This window comes from Ovis canadensis, chromosome 16 (genome assembly GCF_042477335.2).
Source record: "Ovis canadensis isolate MfBH-ARS-UI-01 breed Bighorn chromosome 16, ARS-UI_OviCan_v2, whole genome shotgun sequence".
NCBI lineage: Eukaryota > Metazoa > Chordata > Mammalia > Artiodactyla > Bovidae > Ovis > Ovis canadensis.
In genome coordinates, this window is record NC_091260.1 from 72015912 (window position 1) to 72040794 (window position 24883).

The following is a 24883-nucleotide window of genomic DNA, read 5'->3' on the forward strand; positions in this document are numbered from 1 at the left end:
CCTGATTTATGAGCTATTTTAAAGTTACTCTGGGATTCATTTCTTGGGTATTTCTCAGAATCATTTTCCCCTTCCCAATCTGATACCTATAGATGTCCCCCTCTATCAACTGAATGAGTGGAATCAAAATGTATTAAAATATCACTCTGATGTAACATGGCATCCAGGAAGTTATCTGGGAATTACTATGAAGGCTGGGAAAGAGATGGACAGTCACATTTCCTCAGGAAAACAAACAAACAAACCACAAAGTAGAGTTTTGCTTTCCCTCTTCTGTCCTTTACTGTGAAGAGATTAGCCTCCCCCCGCCCCCAAAGGAAAATTCTAGAGGACATCTATTTCTTTCCAAATTTGTCAGCTTAAAAATTTTTTGTGACAGCTTGGATAACATCACCTAGAGTTTCCATTATAGTCTGAGAATCACCAGACAAAAGTATATCTCGGGGAAACCCAAACTGCAATTGCGTAAGATCCTTCTGTATTCACAAAGTTAGTTTAAGAAGGTCTCTGGAGAAGAAATCCTAAGGACCTTTAGGTCCAGCTAGAGTCCAAATTCCTTCTATAAGAAGAATGCCCTATCTTCTTAAAATCTCAGCAAAATTGCTCATTAAAATACTTTGGTCTGCTCTCTGGGGATGTTTATGATAGCTGGGAGGGGTGCTCTATTGTTATCCATCCCCATTTTGCACACAAAGAAACGAAGTTCAGAGACAGAAGGTAATTTACTAGAGTCCTAGAACTACTTAGGGTGGGAGACTTTAAATCCGACTTCTGACAGCATCAGTTGTTCTTTTCACTGCACAGATGTGATTATTTTCAATAAAGAGATCTCACAAACCACCTACCCCTACGCCTGTGCAGATGCCCAGGGCACAGCCTCATTAATGGACCTGCCCAGTTTGGAGCCATCCAGAAAGGGAGGCCATTCTTGAACAGTTTAACAAACATAAATATGACCAAAGCTATGGTCAGTGACTTCAAAAATGCTTCGATAGCTTTGTGGACCAAACTCCACGTTCCACACCAACAAATTCAACATTCACACAGCCAAACACCTCCTTTGGGGCCTGGTAAAAATAATTTGGCCGTTTTCCTCTGGCATTTCATGGACAAACATGTAAACAGTGCCACGTCCCCTTCAGATACTCAAAGCACAGTTCTGCACCTCCTCCTTCCCCGGGTCGGGTGCCCCTTCCTTGGTGGGGGGTGTCCCTCCACCTCTGCCCTTGTCCATTATACACTGAAGTGCCCCGAAGTCTGGCCAGGTGCCCCTGGCTCTCTCCTGCCTGCTGCCCACCCTCTAAGAGCACACATGGTAACAGTGGGTGAAACAGGGCAGGCAAACATTAAAAGCGCCCTGGGTCAGGGCCAACATTCTGGAAGAAGCCATCCTGGCTGGGGTGCAGCCTGTGAGAAATCTCTTTCCATAGCTGTACAGTCTGGACAGATGTCAAAGGTTATGTCTGGAAAGCTGGCCTCCTCCAGCGCTTGGCAGGGCAGGAGGGAGACCCACAGACCTAATTCCTTCCCTAGCTTTATTCTTTTGTAGCCTATTGCCTTTTCCTCCAAGTGGCACTTTTCTACTTCTCAAACGACCTTTGCAGGAATCATGCTTTGTTGTCTGGGCTCCAGCTCTGTGTATAAACCGGAGCCAGGCACACACACTCCCCTGAAATAAACTGGTGGTTACTGGCAGACCCGTCCATCCCCACATATAACTTTATATTATCATTTGGCTGCAGATCCTAAAGGAAGCAAACAGAGACTCTAAATACACATGCAGGACACCAGAGTAGTCTGAAAAACCCTAAACAAAGTGAAACCTGAAACAGACACACGACTGTAAGAAGGAGGCAATTAGTGGCACAGATTACTTTAGACTGTTTTATGCCATTTACAAGAAGACTATCAAAAGCAATCCTTAGATATGAAGAATAACTGACGACCCAAGCAATCAATCACCACAGCACTGCCCAGAACCCAGTGCCCCATTTCTCTTCCCTTTCCTAGAGGTCTCCTGCAAAGCTCCCCCATGCAGCCCCTCATACAAGGCACACAACCCATCTCAGCGGTAAAGCGCAGACCCTTTCTGTTTTCAAGCCCACTGCCGCCGCCTGAGAGAACACAGTCTGGGAAGCCAGCGGCCGGGCTGCAGGGAGGTATGTACCTAGGTCCAGGATCCAGTACTTGCAGGTGCCAGGCTGCCCACTGCCGCGGTAGGCTGTGCTGACGGCTGAAAGTGAGTCCAGCGGATCCACTGGCTTAATTCCGTTCGGCATGGTGCGGCCGATGCTGACTTGAGGCTACAGGCTCGGGACCCCTGCCCCCCAGCTATGCCTCCCGATGCCGTGGGCAGCGGGACCGGGAGCGGGTGCCTGGGCGCTCAGATGCAATACGGGAGGGACCGCTCCCTCTGCCTGGCTGCCCCGCACTGCCTCGCCTGTCGTGGGCTTCACGTGTGGGAAGAGCCAGACGCCTGGATTACTTTCTACCACAGTCACCCTAATTGGAGCTCAAGGAAAATTCTGAGCGTGCGCTGGGAGCCAGATGTTTGTGCTCTCCTACGCGAGCCAGAGCTGCGATTTCCTGACTCGGGGAGATAGATGGCAAGTGACGGCCGCCCGCCCCTCCCTGGGCCCCGACTTGGGCTTTGTGTGCCTCTAGATGGAGGGCCGTGCTGAGACGCACAGCAAACAGGGCCTTCTGATGTGACTTGATAACAGAAAGAAACGTAATTCGGTCTGCAGCCAACTGGTTACATCACTGGGCTGCAACGCGCTCCTTGCTTATTAGAAACATCTCTTCATTCTTCCTCACCAGAAAGCAGCCACACTAGTGAAAAGAAATAGCCTGACTTGAGATCTGTAAAAGGCGTTCTTAGGAAAGCATCTTAAAGGCTGATTTTCGTCCTTTTCAGAAACTGGGTATCTTCTTTAGCCTAAGAAATCCTCACTCTTTCTCGGCCAAGTTTCCGTGTGTTTCCTGCCCTGTCTCATACAGCATGGTGGTTGCTTAGAACATCCACTGTTTAACGGGCACAAAGTCTGACTCTCAACTTCCATGCTGAGTGGATACACTCCCTCTCCTGTTTCTCATTAGCTTGAGAGGCACACACTGAGCTCTCTGAAATCCACCCTCATGGCCCAGCTCTTGCACTGGGGCAATCATTTGGAATATGGTAGCTCAGGCGGTAGAGATTCTGCCTGCAGTGCAGGAGATCTGGGTTCGATCCCTGGGCTGGGAAAATCCCCTGGAGGAGGGCATGGTAACCCACTCCAGTATTCTTGCCTGGAGAATCCCCATGGACAGAGGAGCCTGGTGGGCTACAATCCGTGGGGTTGCCAAAGAGCTGGACACAAATGAGCGACTAACACACACACACGTCTAAAACTGCAACGTGGTCGTCTGTTACCTACAGATTTTCTGAGGGGAGATTATTGAATAGTTTCTTTCTCAGTGTAAGACAATTGAGAATTATTGTTTTTAATAAAAGAATAAATCCAGGGCACCCAAAGACAGCCATCTCTGTAATATCTCCAAAAACAAACTGTTACAAAGTGGGATTTGGCATTTATAGAGCCACATTAGGTCTCATATTCTTAGAAGACCAAAAACAAAGCATAAGGCTGTTTTTCCTTACAAATGGTCCCATGATAGACCCAGATGGCGTGCTTATGCCAGCACCAAGCAAGAGGAGGAATTCTGCACAGAGAACTTTCTATGTGAGGAAAGAAAACTTTATTACCGAATAAATAACCTTCTCTCTTGTTGGCAAAAAAAAGCAGTACAAATTATGTCCTAGAGGAAATCAAGCTAATTGACATTCTAGGGTTTCATTTACTATGGCCCTTATTAAATATTGTACTTTGTCCCTTTCCAAAAACACAAGACTGCCAAGCAAGGGCCATTAATTAGAACAAAAAAAAAATAGAACTGTCAGGGAAATTAATTACTTTGTGTGTAATATACGTTCCCCACTTGAGAGGAAGGGGGTGATGTTTAAAAATGAATCAAATAATTTTGGCTAAGATATATGAGACATTTCCTCAGTGGTTGCCCTCTTCAAATTTCAAGTTCACATCTGTCAGAGGAGTGTAGCCCAGCAGGAAGGAGGGAAAGAAGGAAGCTTTTCCCATGCCCTTCTTTTCCTAGTCGCGGAAGTGTGAACTCACAGTGTTTACTACGTAATATGGCAGTTTGTAAAAAAAAATTTAAAAAGTGGCAAAGACACATTATATGAACTAAAGGCACCTAACACATGGTCTTCATGTGGAAGGGCGATCATTTAACCCCTGCGTGCGTGCAAAGTTGTGTTTGACTCTTTGCGACCCTATGAACTTATAGAGCCCGCCAGTCTCCTCTGTCCGTGGGATTCTCCAGGCAAGAATACTGGAGTGGCTGCCATGCCCTCCTCCAGGGGATCTTCCTGACTCAGGGATCGAAGCCACGCCTCTGTCTCCTACATTCGCAGGTGGGTTCTTTACCTCTAGTGCCACCTGGTAAGCCCTGAATGGACAAACATGGAACCAACAGAAGTGCTGCTGTGAGTAAGTGGAAGGGATGGGAGAGGAGCTAAAAAAAAAAAAAAAAGGAAGAAAAGTCCAAACAACAGCAAACGCTTCCTGGAGTAAGTTCTGCCTCTAAGGCTTGTTTCTGCCTTGGAGGTGTGCTGGGGACTCTGCTTGAATAGCCTGAAATACGTCAAGGTGAGAAAGACCCACATGTGACCCTGGCTGACCTGGGAGGCAAAGCCTGTAGGAGCCGTGTCCCTGAAGGTGGGAGGGAACAGGTGGTGGGGACAGACGCTGGTGACTTCAGGGAACTGGAGAGGCTGTGAGAAAAGGCGGCAGGCAGCCTGCCGGGACCAGAAAGGAAGAGGCTGGGGCGCTCCAGAATGGACGGAGTGAGGCTAATGCTCCCGGCACAGAAAGAGTCTGTCTGCAGAGTGAGATCTGCATCAGGTAGGAGGGAAGGTCAGGAAACCTTGACCACAGTGTGAGAGCCGGGAGAGAAAGGAAACAGCTAAGCTCAGGGCAGGACGGATGGAGGTGAGCTTTGCAAGAGAAGGCAGACAGACAGGAAAACTACCTCAATGCAGTGGGTTAAAGAACATTTTAGGCATTTGGCAAAACAGGAGATACACAATGTAGAAGTTAAAGAGTGGGCTTCATGAAGGAAACCAAGAAATTCTGGGGATCTTTCTGATATTTTCATTTGCTGGCTGGACATATAATTAAACGTGTCACCAAAGAAACAGAAGGTGAGCTGGCGAAGATGGTGCTTTTAAACGTATTACCCAACGCTTCTCTGTGAGGACCAACAGCAAGGGGTGCTGGGAAGAAAAAAAATCGAGCCTTTATCTGTATGTAGGAAATTGAGTGCTGATGCTTGGAACCGCGGTTGTCTCACACCCGCCCCCAAGTAAGTAATTACGATCAGGGAGGATCAGGTGTGTCCTCTAAATGCAAGGTAAACACTGTAGCAAGTGAACTAGCTGCGCTTCAGAACCGCGCTGAAGAGGGAGGGGAGGGAAAGAGCTCACTAGGTGACTCTGAAAAACAGTATTTTGATTATATACTGTAAAACCAAAGACAAAAAGAATCTTAAGTTTGTGTCACGGGTTGGCAAATGAAAAAAGGTGAGTTGAGTCCTGCAAAGCCAAGTCATTTTAGGTAAAGAAAATACTTAATTTCCAAAGAGAGGGAAGGAAAAAAAAAAAAAAGGCTCCTGGAACAGGACTGAAGAAGTAAGTAAATATAGGTTGGATAATGAGATGCAGGCGTCTTACTGTCAGGGAAACAGGTTCCAAGTAAGGAAAGGGGAAGGACTGGCAGAGTGAACGCTGTGTTGCTGGACAGGGGTCAGAGGTTTCAGCGTGATATGAACAGATGTTTGTTATGTCTACATGAACACACACATGCGGAGAGAGAGAGATAACATGAATATAGATATGTGTGCACACAGGGTGCACATACGTGTCTGCAGAAGACCTAACAGAAAGAGCTGGTCCAGGACTGTGGCAAAGCTAACACCAGATGAGCTGGGAGCATCCTGCATTGTCAGAAAGCAAGCAAGCCCTCCAAAAACGAGGTGGGTGTGTCCTGAGTACACAGAGGCCAACCCAAAGGCGCTCCTAATGGCCAAAGCTGGAGCAATCTGAGCAACAAAATTAGGGCAGTGCTGGATAATGACTCACAGAATACAACAAATACCCATGACTCCGTATGATACAAACAGTTGAATAAATAAATGAGACAGAGGGGCCACTCCTCTTGACAAGATGCTAATGAACAAATTTTACAGGAACGAGGAAAACAAAATCGCCAGGAAGCAAACTCCACAGTGCTCATTATTGTTGCAGGCGAGACCCACTGATGGACGCTGAAATGAGTGGGTAAAGGCAAGAGGAGAAACAGAATATTTTCATAGTTTCAAAGCTTCTCCCACAAGGTACTTATTAATTTCAATGAGGGAAACTATAATCTCATAGTGGAGGGAAACCTGCAGATGCTGTTGTAACCAGGTGATCCAGGTCACCACCACTGGCCACGAGATGCTGGGGTCCTCCTGCAGCCCCAAATGACACCCAGTGGGGCGCGGCATCATTTCTGTGGTGTGCTGGGCAAAACCCCGTAAACTCCATCTAATCATGAGAAAGCATCAGGTGAACTCTCACTGGGGGACATCTTACAAAATAAAAGACGACTAATAAGTACTGATGCTGAAGCTCCAATACTTCGGCTACCTCATGTGAAGAGTCGATTCACTGGAAAAGACCCTGAAGCTGAGAAAGATTGAAGGCGGGAGGAGAAGGGGATGACAGGGGATGACAGAGGATGACATGGTTGGAGGGCATCACCGACTCGATGGACATGAGTTTGAGCAAGCTCCGTGAATTGGTGAAGGACGGGGGGCCTGGCGTGCTGTAGTCCATGAGGTTGCAAAGAGTAAGACATGGCTTAGTGACTGAATAACAATGATACCTCAAAAGTGTCCAGTTCCTGAAAAACTAAAGCAGGTGGAGGAACTACCACAGATTGGAGAAAACTAAAAATACGGCATGTGTTCTGGATTGGATCCTGAGCCAAACAAGGACATGAAGGCAAAACCCTAAGTCAGGCCTGTGGCTGGTTAACAGTGCTGCCTTGGGCTGGTTTCTTGGTTTTGGTCACTGGACCAGGGTCAGGCGACATGTCACACCGGGGAGCTGGGTAGTAGGATACAGGACTTCTCAGTACTATTTCTGCAACTCTCCTCCAAGTCTAAAATAATCGCAAAATTAAAAGATTTTAAAAGTAAAAAATCGAATGCTACACTAAATAAATGTCAATAGCTAAAGAAGTTGAGAGTGTGAAAAAGTTGCTGGACAAATAGGTTAAAATCATAGAATTTTGTGGGGAAAAAATATAAGGCACATTAATGACTGGTGAATAAAGAAATCTTGATTTATTGAAAAAGATCAGAAGAAATATGAAATCATCTTTTGCATGATTATGGGCAAAATTAAATAAGCCAATCTCATTCTCACAAAAATAAAAATAACTTTATTTAAATTGGTTGACAAGAAATTCTTTTTGTCAAAAATCAATGACCCACCCCACCTCAACCACTTTTCATGTAAGCTTCTCGTGATTAATTATTCCTCGAATATTTAAAATGAGAAATTCAGTGTTCAAGTGCCTGTTATTAATCTGTCCAGAAAAAATAAGACAAGGTCATTTTTGCCAAAGGAGGTCTCGAAAAAGAAAAAAGTTACCCAAAGACCCTACACCAGTAAAAAAAAAAAAAAGATCCATATACAAAGGGTGCTTCATTAAATCAGAACTAAAAACGGACTTAAATGGACATCAAACTCAGATGAGTCAAAGGACCTAAAGTCTTTCTATTAAGACTACAGCACTTTCTGAAGAAACAAGCATCAGTAACTGGGCAGTTAACATAGGATGAAAAAGAGCTCCTCGTAATCGTACAAGCCAAAGACAGTTCATAAAACAGCAGCAGCTAATGCTTTTGAGATGGAAACACAAATGACACAACTGTGAGGGATATTATTGAAAAATTCTCAAAATCAATAGTGTTTTCTTGAGACGTAAAACACCATCAATGCCCCTTTACAGGTTTCCAGTAGCCTATGTTCCATCCAGTCCTGAAACCTCACCCACCAGAAGCAGGCAGCGCCTCTGCGCACCCCACCGCTTCCTGGGAGCCAGGGACTCCAGGCTGCTTCCCGCCCTGCCTCCGGCCCTGGGCTCCCCGGGGTTTCCTTTCTGCGCAGGGAGTCCGCGGCGCTGGTCCTCCCCCTGCACAGCTGCACCGCTGTGGTCCAGTTCTCAGGTTCCTCACACAAAGATGCTCCTGTTCAGAGGACGTTTTGTCCAGTTTCCTACCCCACAGATAACACCTCCCACTCTGGAGGGAGCGGATGGGAGGACGGACCCTGCCTCTGTGGGCTCCATTCAGCACTGCATTTCCTGCCCTTTCTAGCGCAGTCGCCCACCCACAAAAGCACCTTTATTGGAGGCATTGGGGCCCTTCATCTGGGTGCCAAAAATTCGATAGGCTCCTTTTCATGGTTTCACTTACTATCTTTTCATAGACGATGTGAGTTTTTCTCTTTTACTCCAACAAAACCAACATTCAAGGACTGCTTTTTCCCACTTTAACTCACAACGTGACCTTCTCTGTTTGCACCAGTGTGTGGATTAAGTGCAGAAGGGCCATATGAGATGGTAACCCCACAAGAGTGTTCCCGAAAACACTAACAGAAACAACAGTGTTTGAAAAAATGAGAGCAACATCGCCAGCTCCTGGCGGCCAGAACGCACCTTTCTCGTCCCAATTCTGCAGAAAAACTCCCTGGGAAGGTCGTGGAGTACAGAAGCCCTGACAGGAAGCTCTTCCAATGAAGGCAAAGGGGCAGATTTTGATTTTTTCTTTTAGGTGGGGAGAGAGCAGTAAACTCTTACTTCTGGATGCAGATTGATTTTTGTAAAAAAAAATTATTTTTCCTCTTGTGACTGGTTCTTCTTTTCACTGGCTGACATCCCCCACTGAGGGTGAGGTTCTGTGCTAGACGCAGGGAGGTGGGAGAGGAGCGAAGCGGCATCAAGAGAAGAAAGAAGGACAGATTTCCATCAGGGTGGCTTCTCCGGGCAGTGGGAAAGCAATTGGAATTATTGTCTGATGACTGAAATCAGAAAAGTTGGAAATGGGTCCTTCTCAGAGAAACTGACCGCTGCTGCTGCTGGTGGTGTGCTTGTGTGTGGGGCGTGGCTTAGGAATGTGTGCAGCCCCAGGGAGGCAAAAGGTCTTGCGTGTGGTGGGCAAGGGAGACTGGCTTCTAGAATCGGCTCCTCCACAAATGATGGCTGGCCCGGGGCAGCCGAGTTTGCTTACAGAGGCTACAGCTTCCCCATTGGACCACGGGCTCCTTCCAGCTTGTATGGAGAGCAAGGTGCACAGTGGTTAGGAACTTGAGCCTTGAAAGCTGACCACTGGTTTTCGAATCCCATTTTCTACCGTCTACTAAGCTGGGTCAAGTTACTCTCTCTCTGTGTCCAACTTCCGGGCATCACACCGGGATGATAGCAGCATACACTGCCATCAGAGTACCCTGAGGATGAAATGCAGAGAAGAACAGCACAGAGCCTGGCACAGGGCACGCACTCACACATCCTGTCACTACCGTTACCTTCTGAGGCTCCACCTGCCCCTCTGCTAGAGGCTGACTGTTGTTCAGTTGCTCAGTCGTGCCCGACTCTGCTTTCCCATGGACTGTAGCACAACAGACTTCCCTGTTCTACACCACCTCCTGGAGTTTGTTCAAACTCATGTCCATTGAGTCGGTGATGCCATCCAATCATCTCATCCTCTGTGGTCCCCTTCTCCTCCTGCCCTCAATCCCTCCCAGCATCAGGGTCTTTTCCACAGTGAGACTGACTGTGGCCCCCTCAAACTCGTGAGTTCAAGTCCTAACTCCCAGAACCTCAGAATGTAACCAGATTTGGAGACAGGGTCTTTACAAAAGTGACCAGGTTAAAACAAAGTTGTAAGGGTGGGTCTAAATCTAGGATGACTGAGGTCCTTATTAGAACAGGAAATCTAGACACTCAGAGGAGCGTGTGGGGACAAGCAAGCAGGTGGCCGTCGGCTTGCCAAGGAGAGAGGCCCTCAGAGGAAAGTGAGCCTGCCCACACCTTCATTTGGACCTAGAGCTTCCAGGACTATGAGGAAATCAGCATCTGCTGTCTAAGCCATGCTGTCTGTGGTTTGTGTGAGGGCGGCCTGAGATGACTGAGGCAGCCTCTGCCCCATCTGATAATCATCTGGGATTCATTACTTTTGAGACCGAAGGAAGCTAATCTATCTCAAAAAACAGAACGTGAATATTCTTTCCTGCTAGTAAATTCAAAGTTCTACAGACTCAGGAGAAGGGGTAGGGGAGGGAAAGGATCCACCTGAACTCAACGCTTCAAGACAACGGGGACCAGCATGGAATTCCAGAGCTGGAAGGCAAACGACCCTGTTTATTGCATCTCACACATCTGAAAGGGCCTTTCAGACACAAAGACGCTGGGTCCGCTGTTCCTGAGCCTGGTCAGAAGAGTTTTTGGAAAATGACGCCGCCCTTGAAACATCGGCTTCTTTGGCGGCTCTGATGGTAAAGAACCTGCCTGCAGTGCGGGAGACCCAGGTTCGATCCCTGGGTCAGGAAGGTCCCTTGGAGAAGAGAATGGCAACCCACTCCAGTATTTTTGCCTGGAGAATCCCAGGGACAGAGGAGTCTGGCGGGCTATAGTCCCTGGGGTCACAAAGAGTCAGACATGACTGGGTGACTAACACTTTGAATGGTCAACCTTGTGGAATGGTCAAGTTGTCCAAACACCCCAGCCATTGCTGGTCAGACCACCCTACAATGCAGTTGACTGTGAGGGGCGGAGTTCAAAGGTCAGCTTCTTGAGCTCTCTGACTGACCTCTGGCCTCCCACACTCCTCTCACTCCTCCAAAATCCTTTCAGCGTGTCAGTAAAGAAGGAAAAAGTTACATTGTGCAGGGTTTAAAAAACAGTATTTTTCAGGGACTTCCCTGGCAGTCCAATAGATAAGATTGTATGCTCCTAATGCAGGGGGCCTGGGTTCAATCCCTGGTTGGGGAACTAGAACCCACAAACCACAGTAACACCCACTGCAGCCAAATAAATAAACCCATCAGTGAACACGTATTTTTAAAAGTAGTATTTTTCAAATCTCATTATCAAATGCTTGTGATTAGAAACTGAATCCTTCAGGAAGTACAGAGATTGTATGGAGACTCCCAAGCCCCTTAGGGGAACCACAGAGAACACTGTCTCCTCGACGTGTTCCTCACTGGTGATGGTGCGGTGTGGTCTGGCGTGGACGGACGGCACGAGAGTCATAAATGGCTACTTTCAGACGCACACACAGCACAACAGTCACAAACAGCTACTTTTAGACACACGCTACGGGAGGTCACTCACTCTTTGGAAACTATCACTGTTCTGCCATTAGCGTTGAACTCATTTGCACCCCTCTGACAGAATCTGCACAAAAGGCAGACCCTGGTGAGGCAGTATTTATGTTAACATTTCACTGCACACTTCTGTGCAAAGCCCTGTGGGAAAGAAAACCTCCACTGAAGTCTCACCTCACAGGAGTCACACAGAAACGTGCCACGTCATTTACGACTTTCAAGTCATTTATGACTTTCAGGAGGGCCCTTTTGTTTCTAACTGGGCGAGATAAAATTGTAGTGTTGGAGAAGACTCTTGAGAGTCCCTTGGACTGCAAGGAGATCCAACCAGTGCATCCTAAAGGAAATCAGTCCTGAATATTCACTGGAAGGACTGATGCTGAAGCTGAAGCTCCAATACTTTGGCCACCTAATGTGAAGAACCAACTCATTGGGAAAGACCCTGATGCTGGGAAAGACTGAAGGCAGGAGAAGGGGATGACAGAGGATGAGATGGTTGGAGGGCATCACCGACTCAACAGACATGAGTTTGAGCAAATTCTGGGAGACAGGGAAGGACAGGGAAGCCTGGCATGCTGCAGTCCATGGAGTTGGAAAGAGCTGGACACGACTTAGGGGCAGAACAGCAAGACAGAACTAGAATTCAGTGTGTTCGAGACAGTGCAAATGTCATGACTCTGACCAAAATTTAAAAAACACATAAAAGAAATGTCATTAAATAGCCTGTTTACTGTGATATTTTTCTGATCTGATTATTTTTAATAATTTTTTAAAATATTATTTATTCATTTGGCTGTGTTGGGTCTTATAAATAGTTGTTGCCACACTACGTGGGGTCCACTGCTGCTGCTAAGTCACGTCAGTCGTGTCCGACTCTGCGCAACCCCATAGACAGAAGCCCTCCAGGCTCCTCTGTCCCTGGGATTCTGCAGGCAAGAACACTGGAGTGGGTTGCCATTTCCTTCTCCAATGCATGAAAGTGAAAAGTGCAAATGAAGTCGCTCAGTTGTGTCCGACTTTTAGCGACCCCATGGACTGCAGCCCACCAGCCTCCTCTGTCAAGGGATCAAACCCAAGCCCACTGCACTGGGAACACAGAGTCTGAGCCCCTAGGCCACCAGGGAAGCCCCTGATCTGATTAATTTACGATTCAGGTGATTCTGCCTCAGAAGTTTGTTTTCCATGAATGCATTTACCAATGAACTCAACAATCCCACTTGTAGAAGTTCGTCACAGACAGGCCTGCTTATGGATGAGAAGACATCTACACACAGCGACCCTCTGTGACCCTGTTTATCAGCAGCAGCCCAGGGTGCTCAGCCTTGCACGAGTTACTAAGCTAAGGCATGTACACACAGGAAGTTCTCCCATCCATGGAAAAGGATGAGGCAGACGCCTCTTTAGGTACGAAAATCACTCCCAAAAGATATGAGTGAGTGACAAAGGTGGGGCAAAATCCGCTCCCTTTTAGGCGGGAAAATGGAAAGGGGAGTGAACAGCGGACACAGGCTTGCATGCACCTCACACAGCACCGGACGCAGAAATGAGTAACAAACACAAAGGGTGATCCAAGTGCAGCTGATGGGCTGTGGGAACCAGACTTCTCAGCTTACACTTTCTCAGTTTTATTTTTGAACCATGTGAAACATCTAAAAATAAGTTTTAATATTTGATATTTCTTCCCTTATTTAGAAACGAAGTTCTGAATGTGGGGGTCGCTGAAATGGTATGTAAAAGTTTTGTACCAACGTACAATTTTCCAGACACAGGTACCGCTGCTTCTATCAGATTAGATCACGACCTGCTGCAACAGACACAGCCTGGGGCTTTGCAGATATTCCGCTCTCCATGCCACTTGCAGCCCAACTATCAGGTTGCTGTTGCTCTCGTTCAGTTGTTGTGTCTCTTTGTGACCCCACGGATTGTAGCACACCAGGCTTCCCTGTCCTTTACCATCTCCCGGAGGGTGCTCAAACTCATGCCCACTGAGTTAGTGATGCCATCCAATCATCTCATCCTCTGTTGTCCCCTTCTCCTCCTGCCCTCAATCTCTCCCAGCATCAGAGTCTTTTCCAATGAGCCAGCTCTTTGCATCAGCTGGCCAAAGTATTGGAGCTTCAGCTTCATCGTCTTCAGCTTCCAATGGATATTTAAGGATGACTTCCTTTCGACTGACTGATTTGATCTCCTTGCTGGCTAAGAGACTCTCAAGAGTCTTCTCCAGCGCCATAATTCAAAAGCATCAATTCTTTGGTGCTTAGTCTCATGGTCCAGCTCTCATGTCCATACGTAACTACTGGAAGGACCATAACTTTGACTAGACAGAACCTCTGTTGGCAAAGTGACGTCTCTGCATTTCAGTCACAGCTTTTTATGGTCATAGATTTTAGCTCTATCCCATCTATCAGGATCTACCGTCAAATCTTTCAAAATTCTGTTAACGTTTCAGCTTTAGGCACACAAAATAACCACAAAACCATCTCATGCTTCTCAGAATAGAGAAAGAAACACAGGGGTCAAAGCCAAACGGACTTCGGTTTTCCCAGCACACGCTTCTCCACTGGTGCGCACGCGCTATTTTATCAGGTGTCCTCAGAGCCGCGACCTAGTTGATACTATCAGGAAACAAGTGCTAACTGACTCTGGCTGATACGTACATGTACATCCCCCTCCATGGACAGTGTTTATTCATCTTCAAAATATTTAATGAAAACCAGTGCACCAAACACATCATCTCCCTGTAACCTTTCACAGCTTCAGGAGATGCAAATTAGAGTGAACACATTTAAAAGAGAAACCCCAGCCTGTCTAATGAACAGCAAAGTCTGACACGGGCGTATGTCATAGGGGAGGCAGTTAAAAGAGTCCACAGGGAGGCAGGAAGCAGCCACCCTGCCTGGCCCTGGGTCATCCTGAGCAAGACACACAATTTTCCCTGGTGATCTCTTCTCCCGGACTGCGTCTCCTGCACTAAACCCCGTGTCACAGTCGTCTGTGGGAAGACAGCTTGCTGATTCATTGTTTATGGCTTCGCTATATATATAATTTTGTGATCATCTAACATAGATGGTGTCAATACCTTCTTAGGTCTTTTTCCTGTTTTAATGAACACCTTAATGTGAAGATGGAGTATGAAAATACTTCCAGCATGAAGCATTCAACACAGTCATGGCCACTTGTGTGGCTCCGTAATTACATGCTGCACGGAAAACGCGCCTTAATCACAGGTCTTGGGCCGATCCCCTCGCCCTGGATCCACCCTGGGGCTCAGAGGAGGGACTAAGTCTTTGTTCTTGGGGGAACTCTCTGTTCCTCAGCTTTCTTCCCACAGGGATTTATATTAGCAGCTGTTCAAACAGACCAAAAAGTGTTCTTTTCCAAGCTAATTACAAAAAAAAATTATATAGATCCTCCATTATATATACATATATATTTAAAGGATGTGTGGGCAGATACAGGTTTGAACGTCTATGCATCAGTGTGCCTGAAGTGGCTGTTTTCTGATTGACAGGGACAATCTGGCACTAAGCAAATGCCTAAATACAGCAGAACCACAATAGACTCAACTAAAAATTTTAAAATCACTAAAGCTTTTTCCGGGCTTCCCAGGTGGCACTAGGGGTAAAGAACCCACCTGCTAATGCAGGAAACAAAATGAGATAAGGGTTCAGTCCCTGAGTCAGGAAGATCCCCTGGAGGAGGGAATGGCCACCCACTCTAGCATTCCTGCCTGGAGAATCCCATGGACTGAGGAGCCTCGCGGGCTATACATAGCATCTCAGAGAGTCAGACAGGACTGATGTAGCTTACCGGGACAGCCTTCTTAATGTCTTATCTTACACTTTCCTAAAAGGCGTAGGTCATCTAAAAGGCATAAGCAGTCATATGTGGTGGACTAGATTCATCCTTGAGGCGGCAGGTTTCACGATGTAGGGAAGAGGATATTTGGGTTGAACAAACGTAAGCCCAGCTGTCTCAGAATCCTTGGGGAAATGTAAGAGGCCTGGGTCCCAGAGCTCCATCTTTCCTTGCGTGTATTTCTGGTGAAGGCAGAGAAGTAACGGACGAGGCCTTGGCCCTGTGAGCAGAGTTCAGGCTTCCCCTCAGCAGGGGGTGTCTCTCGGCCAGGTGGGCTGCCCTGGGAACTGGGAAGGTGGTCTGGATCGGGGTGAGCAACTTTCAGTTCAGTTGCTCAGTCGTGTCTGACTCTGCGACTACATGGACTGCAGCACGCCAGGCCTCCCTGTCCATCACCAACACCCGGAGCTTACTCAAACTCATGTCCATAGAGTCGGTGATGCCATCCAACCATCTCACCCTCTGTCGTCCCCTTATCCTTTCCACCTTCAATCTTTCCTAGCATCAGGGTTTTTTCCAATGAGTCCGTTCATCACATCAGGTGGACAAAGTATTGGAGTTTCAGCTTCAGCATCAGTCCTTCCAATGAGTATTCAGGACTGAACCTTAGCAACTGCTTATATTCTGAGCAGGGGAACCACTTTAATATATCTACCCTCTGAGCTGGGGCCTGCCAAACTCAGATGATGGGCACCAGGTGAGGCCTGGGGTTCCTGAGAGAGCACACACTGGTGGCCTCTGAGTCCTCCCCTTCCACCACCTGCAAACCTGTGCTGAGTTCTGTCACCTGGTCTCACCTGTATGGCACAGGGCTGAGGGGCACGGGAACTGGTGGGCGCCACCAGCAAGTGGGCAGAGCCACAACCTCCCAGGGCCCGGATGTGGACAGGGAGCTGAAGGAAGGGGCCAGGTCAGGAGAAATGCCCTGGACAGAGGGTGGTGGGGCCTCAGACACTCTGCAACTTGGGCTTTAAGGCAAATGTGTCCCAATTTCATCCTCGCATAGTGGCTGTGTCAGCGGTCACCCTGAGAATTGGAGGTGGAACTTACGACCTCCAGACCTGGGATCTAGGACTTCATCCATTCATCCATCCGTCACTGCTTCATTTGTTCTAAGAAACTGCATGTGAGTCTGAGTGTAACCCCTGATCTCAATGGTACGTCCCTTCCTCACAGCTCTGAGTAGTGGCCCTGTGGGTTTATCTAAGGAGGGTTGTGTGTCTTGAAAGTGAAAAAACACAGGACAGAGCTGGACCAAGTGGATCAGGATGAATGGGTCTCACTTGCCAGGGAGCACCCCTGCGAGACCACACTGCCACAGGTTACAGGCCTCCGTGTAGAGGCCCTGTGACCTGCATTCAGGGCCCCTGCTCCTGCCTCGCCAAGCCCGCTGTGCACAGCCCGTGCCCCCTGTACTCGCCCCGTCACATCTGCAAGTTCAGCCCTGGTGCTAAGCCCGCCGCTCCTGTTGGCACCTTCTCAGGTTCTTTTGGCGAGTTCCCACACGGCTCCTCGTGTGTCCTCAGTGGCCCCTGGAGTTCATCACGCAGACCTTCTCAGGTTACCCTAACCTTAGCCTTTATGTTGAAATACTTGTTAACAGCACCCTCACCTCCACAGACTCACTGGATACATTCATTTTTTTTTTCCTGAAGGGTTTTACATTTGGTGAGAAGGGACAGGAATGTCAGGTAGGGGTGAGGGACTGAGAACCAAATCCTGCTTCCTGTTACTTGAGGACCACACCAGGGGAGAAAGAGGGCGTGTGTGCACTCAGCATGTGTGCACACACGCACACGAGTGTGAGGGGCAAGGCTCTGTGGGACGCGTTAGGAAACTGCCATTTTATTCTGTGATCAACAGCAAGTCACTGAAGAAATTTAAGCAGGAGCCCAGTATAACCAGGTTTGTGTTTCAGCTGCAATGAGAGGGTGAGAAGGGAGGCTGGGAGACCTAACGGGGAGGAGACAAGGTGGTGACAGGTGAAAGAGAACAGGCCTGAAAGGCACTACTATCTGCTGTTGCTGTTCAGCCACTCAGTTATGTCTGACTCTTCGTGACCCCGCCGACTGCAGCACGCCAGGCTTCCCTGTTCATCGCCAACTCCTGGAGTTTGCTCAAACTCATGTCCATCGAGTGGGTGATGGCATCCAACCATCTCATCTGCTGTTATCCCCTTCTCCTCCTGCCTTCAGGAGGAGACCCATCAGGGTCTTTTCCAATGAGTCGGCACTTTGCATCAGGTGGCCAAAGTATTGGAGTTTCAGCTTCAGCATCAGTCCTTCCAATGAATATTTAGGGTTGATTTCCTTTAGGATTGACTGTTTGATCTCCTTGCAGTCCAAGGGACTCTCGAGAGTCTTCTCCAGCACCACAGGTGCTATTCAGATAAAAGTAACAAAATGTGGAGGCTTCCCTAGTGGCTCAGTGGTAGAGAATCTGTCTGCTGATGCAGGAGATGTAAGTTTGATCCCTGGGTTGGGAAGATCCCCTGGAGAAGGAAATGGCAATCCAGTCCAGTATTCTTGCCTGGGAAATTCCAAGGACAGAAGAGCCTGGTGGGCTACAGTCCATGCGGTTGCAAAGAGTCAGACATGATTTAGAGACTAAACAACAACAAAACGTGGTGAGCATGCTCAAAAATCACAAACAGCAGCATCATATGACCCAGCAATTCCACATCTGGGTGTACTTCCCACAGCATCCAAAGACAGAGCAGCGTTATTCACAAAGGCCCAACGGTGGAAGCAACCCCGTGTCCATCAGCGATGAATGGACAAGCCGTCACCTATCCAGACGGTGGAGTGTGAGTCAGCCTTAACATGGAAGGACACTCTGACACGGGCTACAACAAGGATGAACCCTGAAGACATTATGTTCAGTGGTCAAGCCAGTCACCAAACACTGTACACTTCTACTCATGGCCCTCAGAGTGGTTGAGCTCCCACACACAGAGTGCAGTGGTGGGCCCCAGGGCTGGGGTGGGGGGAGTTAGTGTCCAGAGGGGAGGATGGTGAGAGCTGAGGGTGGACGGCGGGGACGGGGCATCGTGAAGTGGAGGTGCCTAATGCCGCTGACGTGCACCTCTCAGTCATTCCGACGGGAAATCTCACATTCTATGTGTATTATCACGGGGAGAAATCGCGGGGGGCAGTGAAGAGAGCTTCAGGTGTGCTGGCCATTTGAGGGGCGGTAAGTGGGGCCGTGTCCACTTACTTCTGGGAGGTGACAGGAAAGGGAATCTGAATACTAGAGGCTTTGAGAAGTTGGGAGGACAGTCCAGTGAAGAGTCAAATACTTTGGGAGAAGGATGGGCAGGAAAACCCTGGGAGAGGGGCAAGGAGATAGCCCCTGGTGGAACTCAGAGGAAAACCTACGTTTCAGGCAGTTTCTCATGAACATCTCTCACTTTCCTAATTTTCACTTGGATTATAGAAAATGCCCCATTTCACCGATAACAATCATTTATCACTGCATTTATAGGAGACAATTCCTGGGTTTTCTCTTTTAGCAGGTTTTGATGGCAGCCACTCATCTGCAGCTGATGGGTAAGCCGGAAACCACGGAGGGCTGCTTCAGTGAGTGTGGGGTGTGAGCCAAAGCCCTGGGTGTAGAGGCCCAAGTGGTCGGCGGGCAAGGAATCTGGTTTCTCATGCTTTTGTTTCCTTATTTTTTAATGAAGAATTTGGAGGGAAAAGACCATGCTTTTAACTTCTTCAAAATGAAATGCAAGTACTGACCTACAACTATCCCAGAGAGAAAAAACTTGATAAATAATTTTCAGAGAGGTTAAATAAGGCTAAAGTTCCTAAGTGGATCTTCTCTCCTAAATTCATCACTGGACTAGCAAAAAGACCACCTGCCACCTCATTAGGGGTTAGAATAAGGAGAAGCGGGAGTGAATTGGCCTTCATTCAGAAAGGCCTCAAAATACACATCACCTGAGAACGTGAGAGGCGGGGAGGACCTCAGAGACCACTTGTTTGCACCCACCTCAGGTGCAGGGATGCAATATCTCCAAAGACAGAGATGGAACCAGAGTTCAGGTCCTGGCACAAAGAAGACACCCTGCAAGTCCAACACATTGCCTCTTCCAAAGACGCCAACCATGAATGTCACTCTTGCCCCAGAAGGTCTTCACTTAGCCAACCATAAACATTACTCTCACCTCGGAAGCTCCCGTCTTAAAGTCAAGCATTAGCAAAAGGTAACTGAGTGGTGGCTGACAGTGATTTTCCAAATTCAACCCGAACTGGGCCAGGCCAGGCAGGGAAGACCTCAGCTGACAGGCCCACAACAGTCACGTGGGCAGTCTTTCCGATGCAATGATTGAGTGTGAGCACAATGGAAGGGTCCCCTTAAGACTCATAAGGGGCTCTGGTTTTACACTGAAAAAAAAGTGAATACAGTCAAAATTGCTGCCACGATGCGCTTCAGGCACATGTGTCCTGCAGGGAGCTCGGGACAGGACTCTGCCAGGTTACTGACTGAGACAATCCTCCTGAGCCTTGTCCATCCTGTCGTTACCGCTCCTGGGCACTGCCGCCAGCCTGGGGCCCTGCCCTGCCACAGGGATGCCTGCTGAGTTCTCACCCGAAGCCCAGAGCCAAGCTCTCACACATCCTCAGCACTTGGTCATGAAGGCAGAGCACAGCTGACCCACTCAGGCTTGCCTTGTTGGGAATATAAACAGATTTCTGAGATTCCTGTTTACTTTCTGGTCCAAGAGTAAGTAAATAAGCAGAGAACAGTGACAGCTCTCCTCGTTGAGACAGTGGGACAGGAAAAAAAACCCTCTGATTTTCTAAGTTTCTAAGATAATGCCTGGACCCTGTATCAGCAGCTAATCAATGATCACAAACAGGGTGGGAGGTGGTGGCCAGTGCGTCTCAACGCGGCTGGCTCAGTGGACTTGCTGGAAGCCCAGCCCGCAGCGATGCTGACGGGGTGGGAGGTGGTGTGAACCACAGACCCGGGGCCTGGATGAGCACGGGGACTCGCTGAGGCCTCGCTCTGCTCAGAGTGGCTGCTGTCGGGGCGCCACCCGTGCCTGAAAGGCTATGACGGGGGGTGGTGGCCAGGCAAGACGAGAACGAGAATCCAGGACCGCCCGTCGGCAAACACTACTCCACGGCAGTTCGCCCGTACAGGCCTTTCCCATGAATAATGTGCACACTGGAGTCTAGCTGCAGACACACAAAAGTATCTCCTTGAAGAAAAAATTGTACAATTATTCCTATTGTTCATTTAGGTCAGTTAATTCTATCCTCCCCCACATCACCCAGGGGACACACAGCATGGTACAAGGGGCCTGTGAGTCAACTGCAAGTTGCTCAGCTGTTGACTCTTTGTGACCCCATGGACCACACAGTCCAGAATACTGGAGTGGGTAGCTGTTCCCTTCTCCAGGGGAATCTTCTCAACCCGGGGATCAAACCCAGGTCTCCCACACTGCAGGCAGATTCTTTACCAGCTGAGCCACCAGGGAAGCCCTTAGCTACCAGGGATTCTCATCGTCCAGCACATTCCAACTCCAGCCCTGCTGAAAAGCATCATGGCCCCGGCAGTGCTCAGGGAGTGCTGGGCCTTTTGGGCTGACCTGAGTATTGATACTCACAGCCACACTGCAGTCCTTACAAATCATACACAACCAAATACAGAGACATTTAATCTCCATAGGCATGTCTTTCACACTGGAAATTTAAGGTGTCTGGACTGGGGACTTGTGAAAAAAACTGAGGCACAAAGGCTGTGAAATTTTGGAACTAGAGATTAGCAAATGCGCTTGTTCCTTCCACCTGGAAGGTCAGAGCAGCAAGAATCACAGACATTGAAGAAACTATCCTTAAAGATCAACAGTGAGTGACTAGAGACAAGCTGTTCTCAGTCATGTCCTACTCTGCAACTTCACGACTGCAGCACGCCAGGTTTCCCTGTCCTTCATTATCTCTCGGAGCTTGCTCAAACTCATGTCCATCAAGTCAGTGATGCCATCCAACCATCTCACCTTCCTGTCACTCCACTTCTTCCTGCCCTCCATCTTTCCCAGCATCAGGGTCTTTTCCAATGAGTCGGCTTTTCACATCAGGTGGCCAAAATATTAGAGCTTCAGCGTCAGTCCTTCCAATGAGTATTCAGGGTTGATTTCCTTTAGGATTGACTAGTTCGATCTCCTTGCTGTCCAAGAGACTCTCAAGAGTCTTCTCCAGCACCACAATTAGAAAGCATCAATTTTTTGGTGCTCAGCCTTTTCTATGGTCCAACTCTCACATCTGTACATGACTACAGGAAAGACCACAGCCCGTCTGTGTGATCTCGCCGGGAGGAGACCCGGAGAGTGCTGGATGTCCAGCTGTGTGGGAGGAGGGGTGGGGTGGGGTGGGGATGGGGGTCCCTCAAGCCCAGCCGGCTCTCAGAATGAGAAGGGCTCAGAAAGAGATGCTGACACCTCCCAGTAACAAGTGCCACCAGCCCAGCACACACAGCGTGAGGAGGGTGGCTGTGGGGCCTCCCAAGGGGGCAGCGGCCTCTTGCCCCACAGTCCCTGTGGCTCTTTTGAATCCTTGGCCCTTGTTGCCCCGACTACTTGCTGAAGACTCTTCTAGATGGAGACCCTGGTCATTGCCTGATTTCTTGGACCTAAATGTGGACAGGAGGCTCTGGCAGAGGTCTGTCAAAGAGCCTAAGGCAGGTTCTTCCCTCCCCATCAGCCACCCAAGTCCTAACACTGTAAGGGAACAGACAACCTCAAGTTTCCCCTAAACGGCAGGAAAAATAAAAAATCCAGACATAAGGAAGAAATGGATCAGGTTCTGAGCTCTGATCTGCTAAATGACCGTTAGTTTACAACCGATTTTATTCAACAAAGAAACACATTCTTAGTAAAGCAGAGGGTTTGTGAAAAGCAGGAGTCACGTCTCAGGGGATGGGAAGACAGAGTACCAGAGAAAGGGCTCAGGGGACAGAATGGAGTTAAACCAGAAAACCAGCACAAACCCAACCTCCACAGGAGGTTTTCAGGACAAAGTGAAGTGTGATAAACACACGGTTCTTTTTGCCCAGCTAGCCTGCAATTGCGAACACTGAGAAGTAAAGAACACGCCACGGGAAAGGTACATGAGAAAATAAAGTCTTTCAGAGCCAATGTTATTTGTAGCTTCATTTCACCAGGGTTCCTGTGCACACAATAGACACACTTGGAAAAAAGAATTGGACTTTGTTTTCAATTCAGACTCGAGGACTTTAAATACATCATGCAACCCCAGAAACACTAATGGGCCCAGAACAGGCCACTACCTGAACTTGGAGCTCAGGGACCACAACAGGGCAGGCCCAATGCCGCCTGAACCTGGCAACACAGCGGGGCGGGCCCAATGCCGCCCGAACCCGCTAACACAGAGGGGCAGGTCCATTGCAGCCCAAACCCGGTAACACAGCGGGGCGGGCCCAATGCCGCCCGAACCCGCTAACACAGCGGGGCAGGCCCAATGCAGCCCGAACCCATTAAAACAGCAGGGCAGGCCCAGTGCCGCCTGAACCTGGTATCACTGCAGGGTGGGTCCAACACCGCCCGAACCCGGAACTGCAGCAGGGTGGGCCCAACACTGCCTCATAGGCAGCTTGGCCAGAAATGAAAGCAGCCGCCTCAGCTTTGGGCCAAATCTGAGAATTCTCTGCCTTTCCCTTCAGATCCCTGGAGACATCACAGCCAGATTCTTCCAGCTGGGTACTGAGGTGACGATAAAGTCACATTTGGGCCCCGAGGGCTCCGAGCACGGTTGGGGCTCGTTCCCGAGGTGAGCTGGTCAGGAGCTGTTTCCTGTACAGCTCCACTGAGTCACCGCCGTGACTAAAGCTCAGGAGCCGGAGGACTGTCTCCAGGATGTGTCGGGGTGAGGGTAGAGTGGGCACAGCTGACAAGTGGAGGGAGCAGCTGGGACATCCCCATGCTAACAGGAAAGAACTGGAACATGCAGAGTATGTGATGCTCTCTCAAGAAGGGTGAACAAACTGCAGAACCCCAAATCTGTACTGCAGAAAATGAAGACTGATATAAAGTGGTTCACAGCACAGAAACTACCCATGCTGAATTTTTCTAGAAACTAAAGACCAGTGTTTCTGAAAAGCTCTTAAAAATCTCCTATCAGCTCCTCACTAAGATGAGAGGGTAAGCAACACTACTGAGCAGACACCCTGCACACTGCATATAAAGTTATGATTCTCTAGCAGTCATCATTTAGTAGCAAAAAGAAACAGGTGGAATTGATTTCAATAGTATATTTTCTTTAATTCATCCTATAAAATATAGTGCCATATCAGCAAGCAACGACTATAAAATAATCGTACATTCTGTTTTCATTGTAAGTCTCGTAGTCCAGTGTGTATCCTGCACCTGAAAACCAGCTCAATTCACTCAGGCCTCATTGCAGGTCACATCAGTCCAGCAGTGGCCACACTGGATGTTTAGATAATCAGACTTGCTAGGAGGCCATTACTAACCTGTCCTGACACATGTGGAAAAGCGGCCTTGTGACAGCTGCCTGTGTCTAAACAAAGTCTGCAAGCAATGTCAAATGCTGTTTTGTTCAAATACCCTGCTATTTCAGTGGAAAAACACTTCTTTCAAAAGCCATCTCTCTTGTCAGAGCTTCAGACCCCTGACACTGAGGCCTGCCCAACTCAGCTCGCCTCCCTCTGGGGGTCCAGCTGTGTTCCCTCTCCTGGCAGGGAACTTGAAGGGGGGGCGTCTCAGATGCCCCGAGACACTTAACCAGGCTACAAAGATGGCAGAGTTATGCTTCCGGGGCCCGCACACTCAACCATCTAGTATTTAACACAAACAAAATAGTCCACAATGTGAAAACCTGATTAGGGAGACACTGACCGTGGTCCCACCTCTCCCACCTCTTTTCAACATCACCTGGAGGAGAACACTGCCTTTCTGTCAGCTCTGTTTATGAAAGACACTGGCTTCCAAGAGAACGGCTCCCTTCCCCCTTCTCTAACCTGAGATCTTACAACACGGTCTGGGGAACTGAGGCGACCGATGCACCGTTATTTCTGAGTGACAGGTGACAACCACAGCCCCCGATGGATTAAAAAGGCCCAGGGATGCAGTGATGAAGGGCCGGGGCGCCAGTGACCAGCAGGGATTGCACCTCTTATGGGGCTGCAGGAACTGTGGACGCAAGCCCTGCTGTCATTTCCGGGAGGATGTCACGGTCGCCCACGAACGCCTACCTTTGTGGTTGAAGATGCCCTCCATCTCCATGCTGCTCCTGGAGTGGGCGATGCACAGGGAACCGCAGGGTACCAGGCCCTCGGCCGCGGGCGACCGGTCAGTGGTCCGCACCAGGCACCAGTCAGGCTTGTCGTGGGGCCGCTCTAAAACTTCCACGGTCTGGCCGCGGCGGATGGTGAGCTCGGTGCTGTTGCAGGCCGTGAAGTCATGGATCACCACGGTCAGCTCGCAGCCGCCTGACAGCTGGGGAGGAGAGGGCACAGGTCAGCCAGTGTGCCCCCACCACGGGCCTG

General features: G+C 48.8%; 1 protein-coding gene across 2 annotated transcripts in view; it reads right to left on the reverse strand.

Moving 5' to 3' along the window:
- TRIO (trio Rho guanine nucleotide exchange factor) overlaps positions 1-24883 on the reverse strand; it is a 356120-nt gene that overhangs the window by 62318 nt on the left and 268919 nt on the right. For both annotated transcript variants that reach the window (XM_069556151.1, XM_069556152.1), the window contains exon 34: positions 24590-24833. In XM_069556151.1, coding sequence (XP_069412252.1) covers positions 24590-24833 — 244 coding nt within the window. The remainder of the gene's footprint in view (positions 1-24589; positions 24834-24883) is intronic.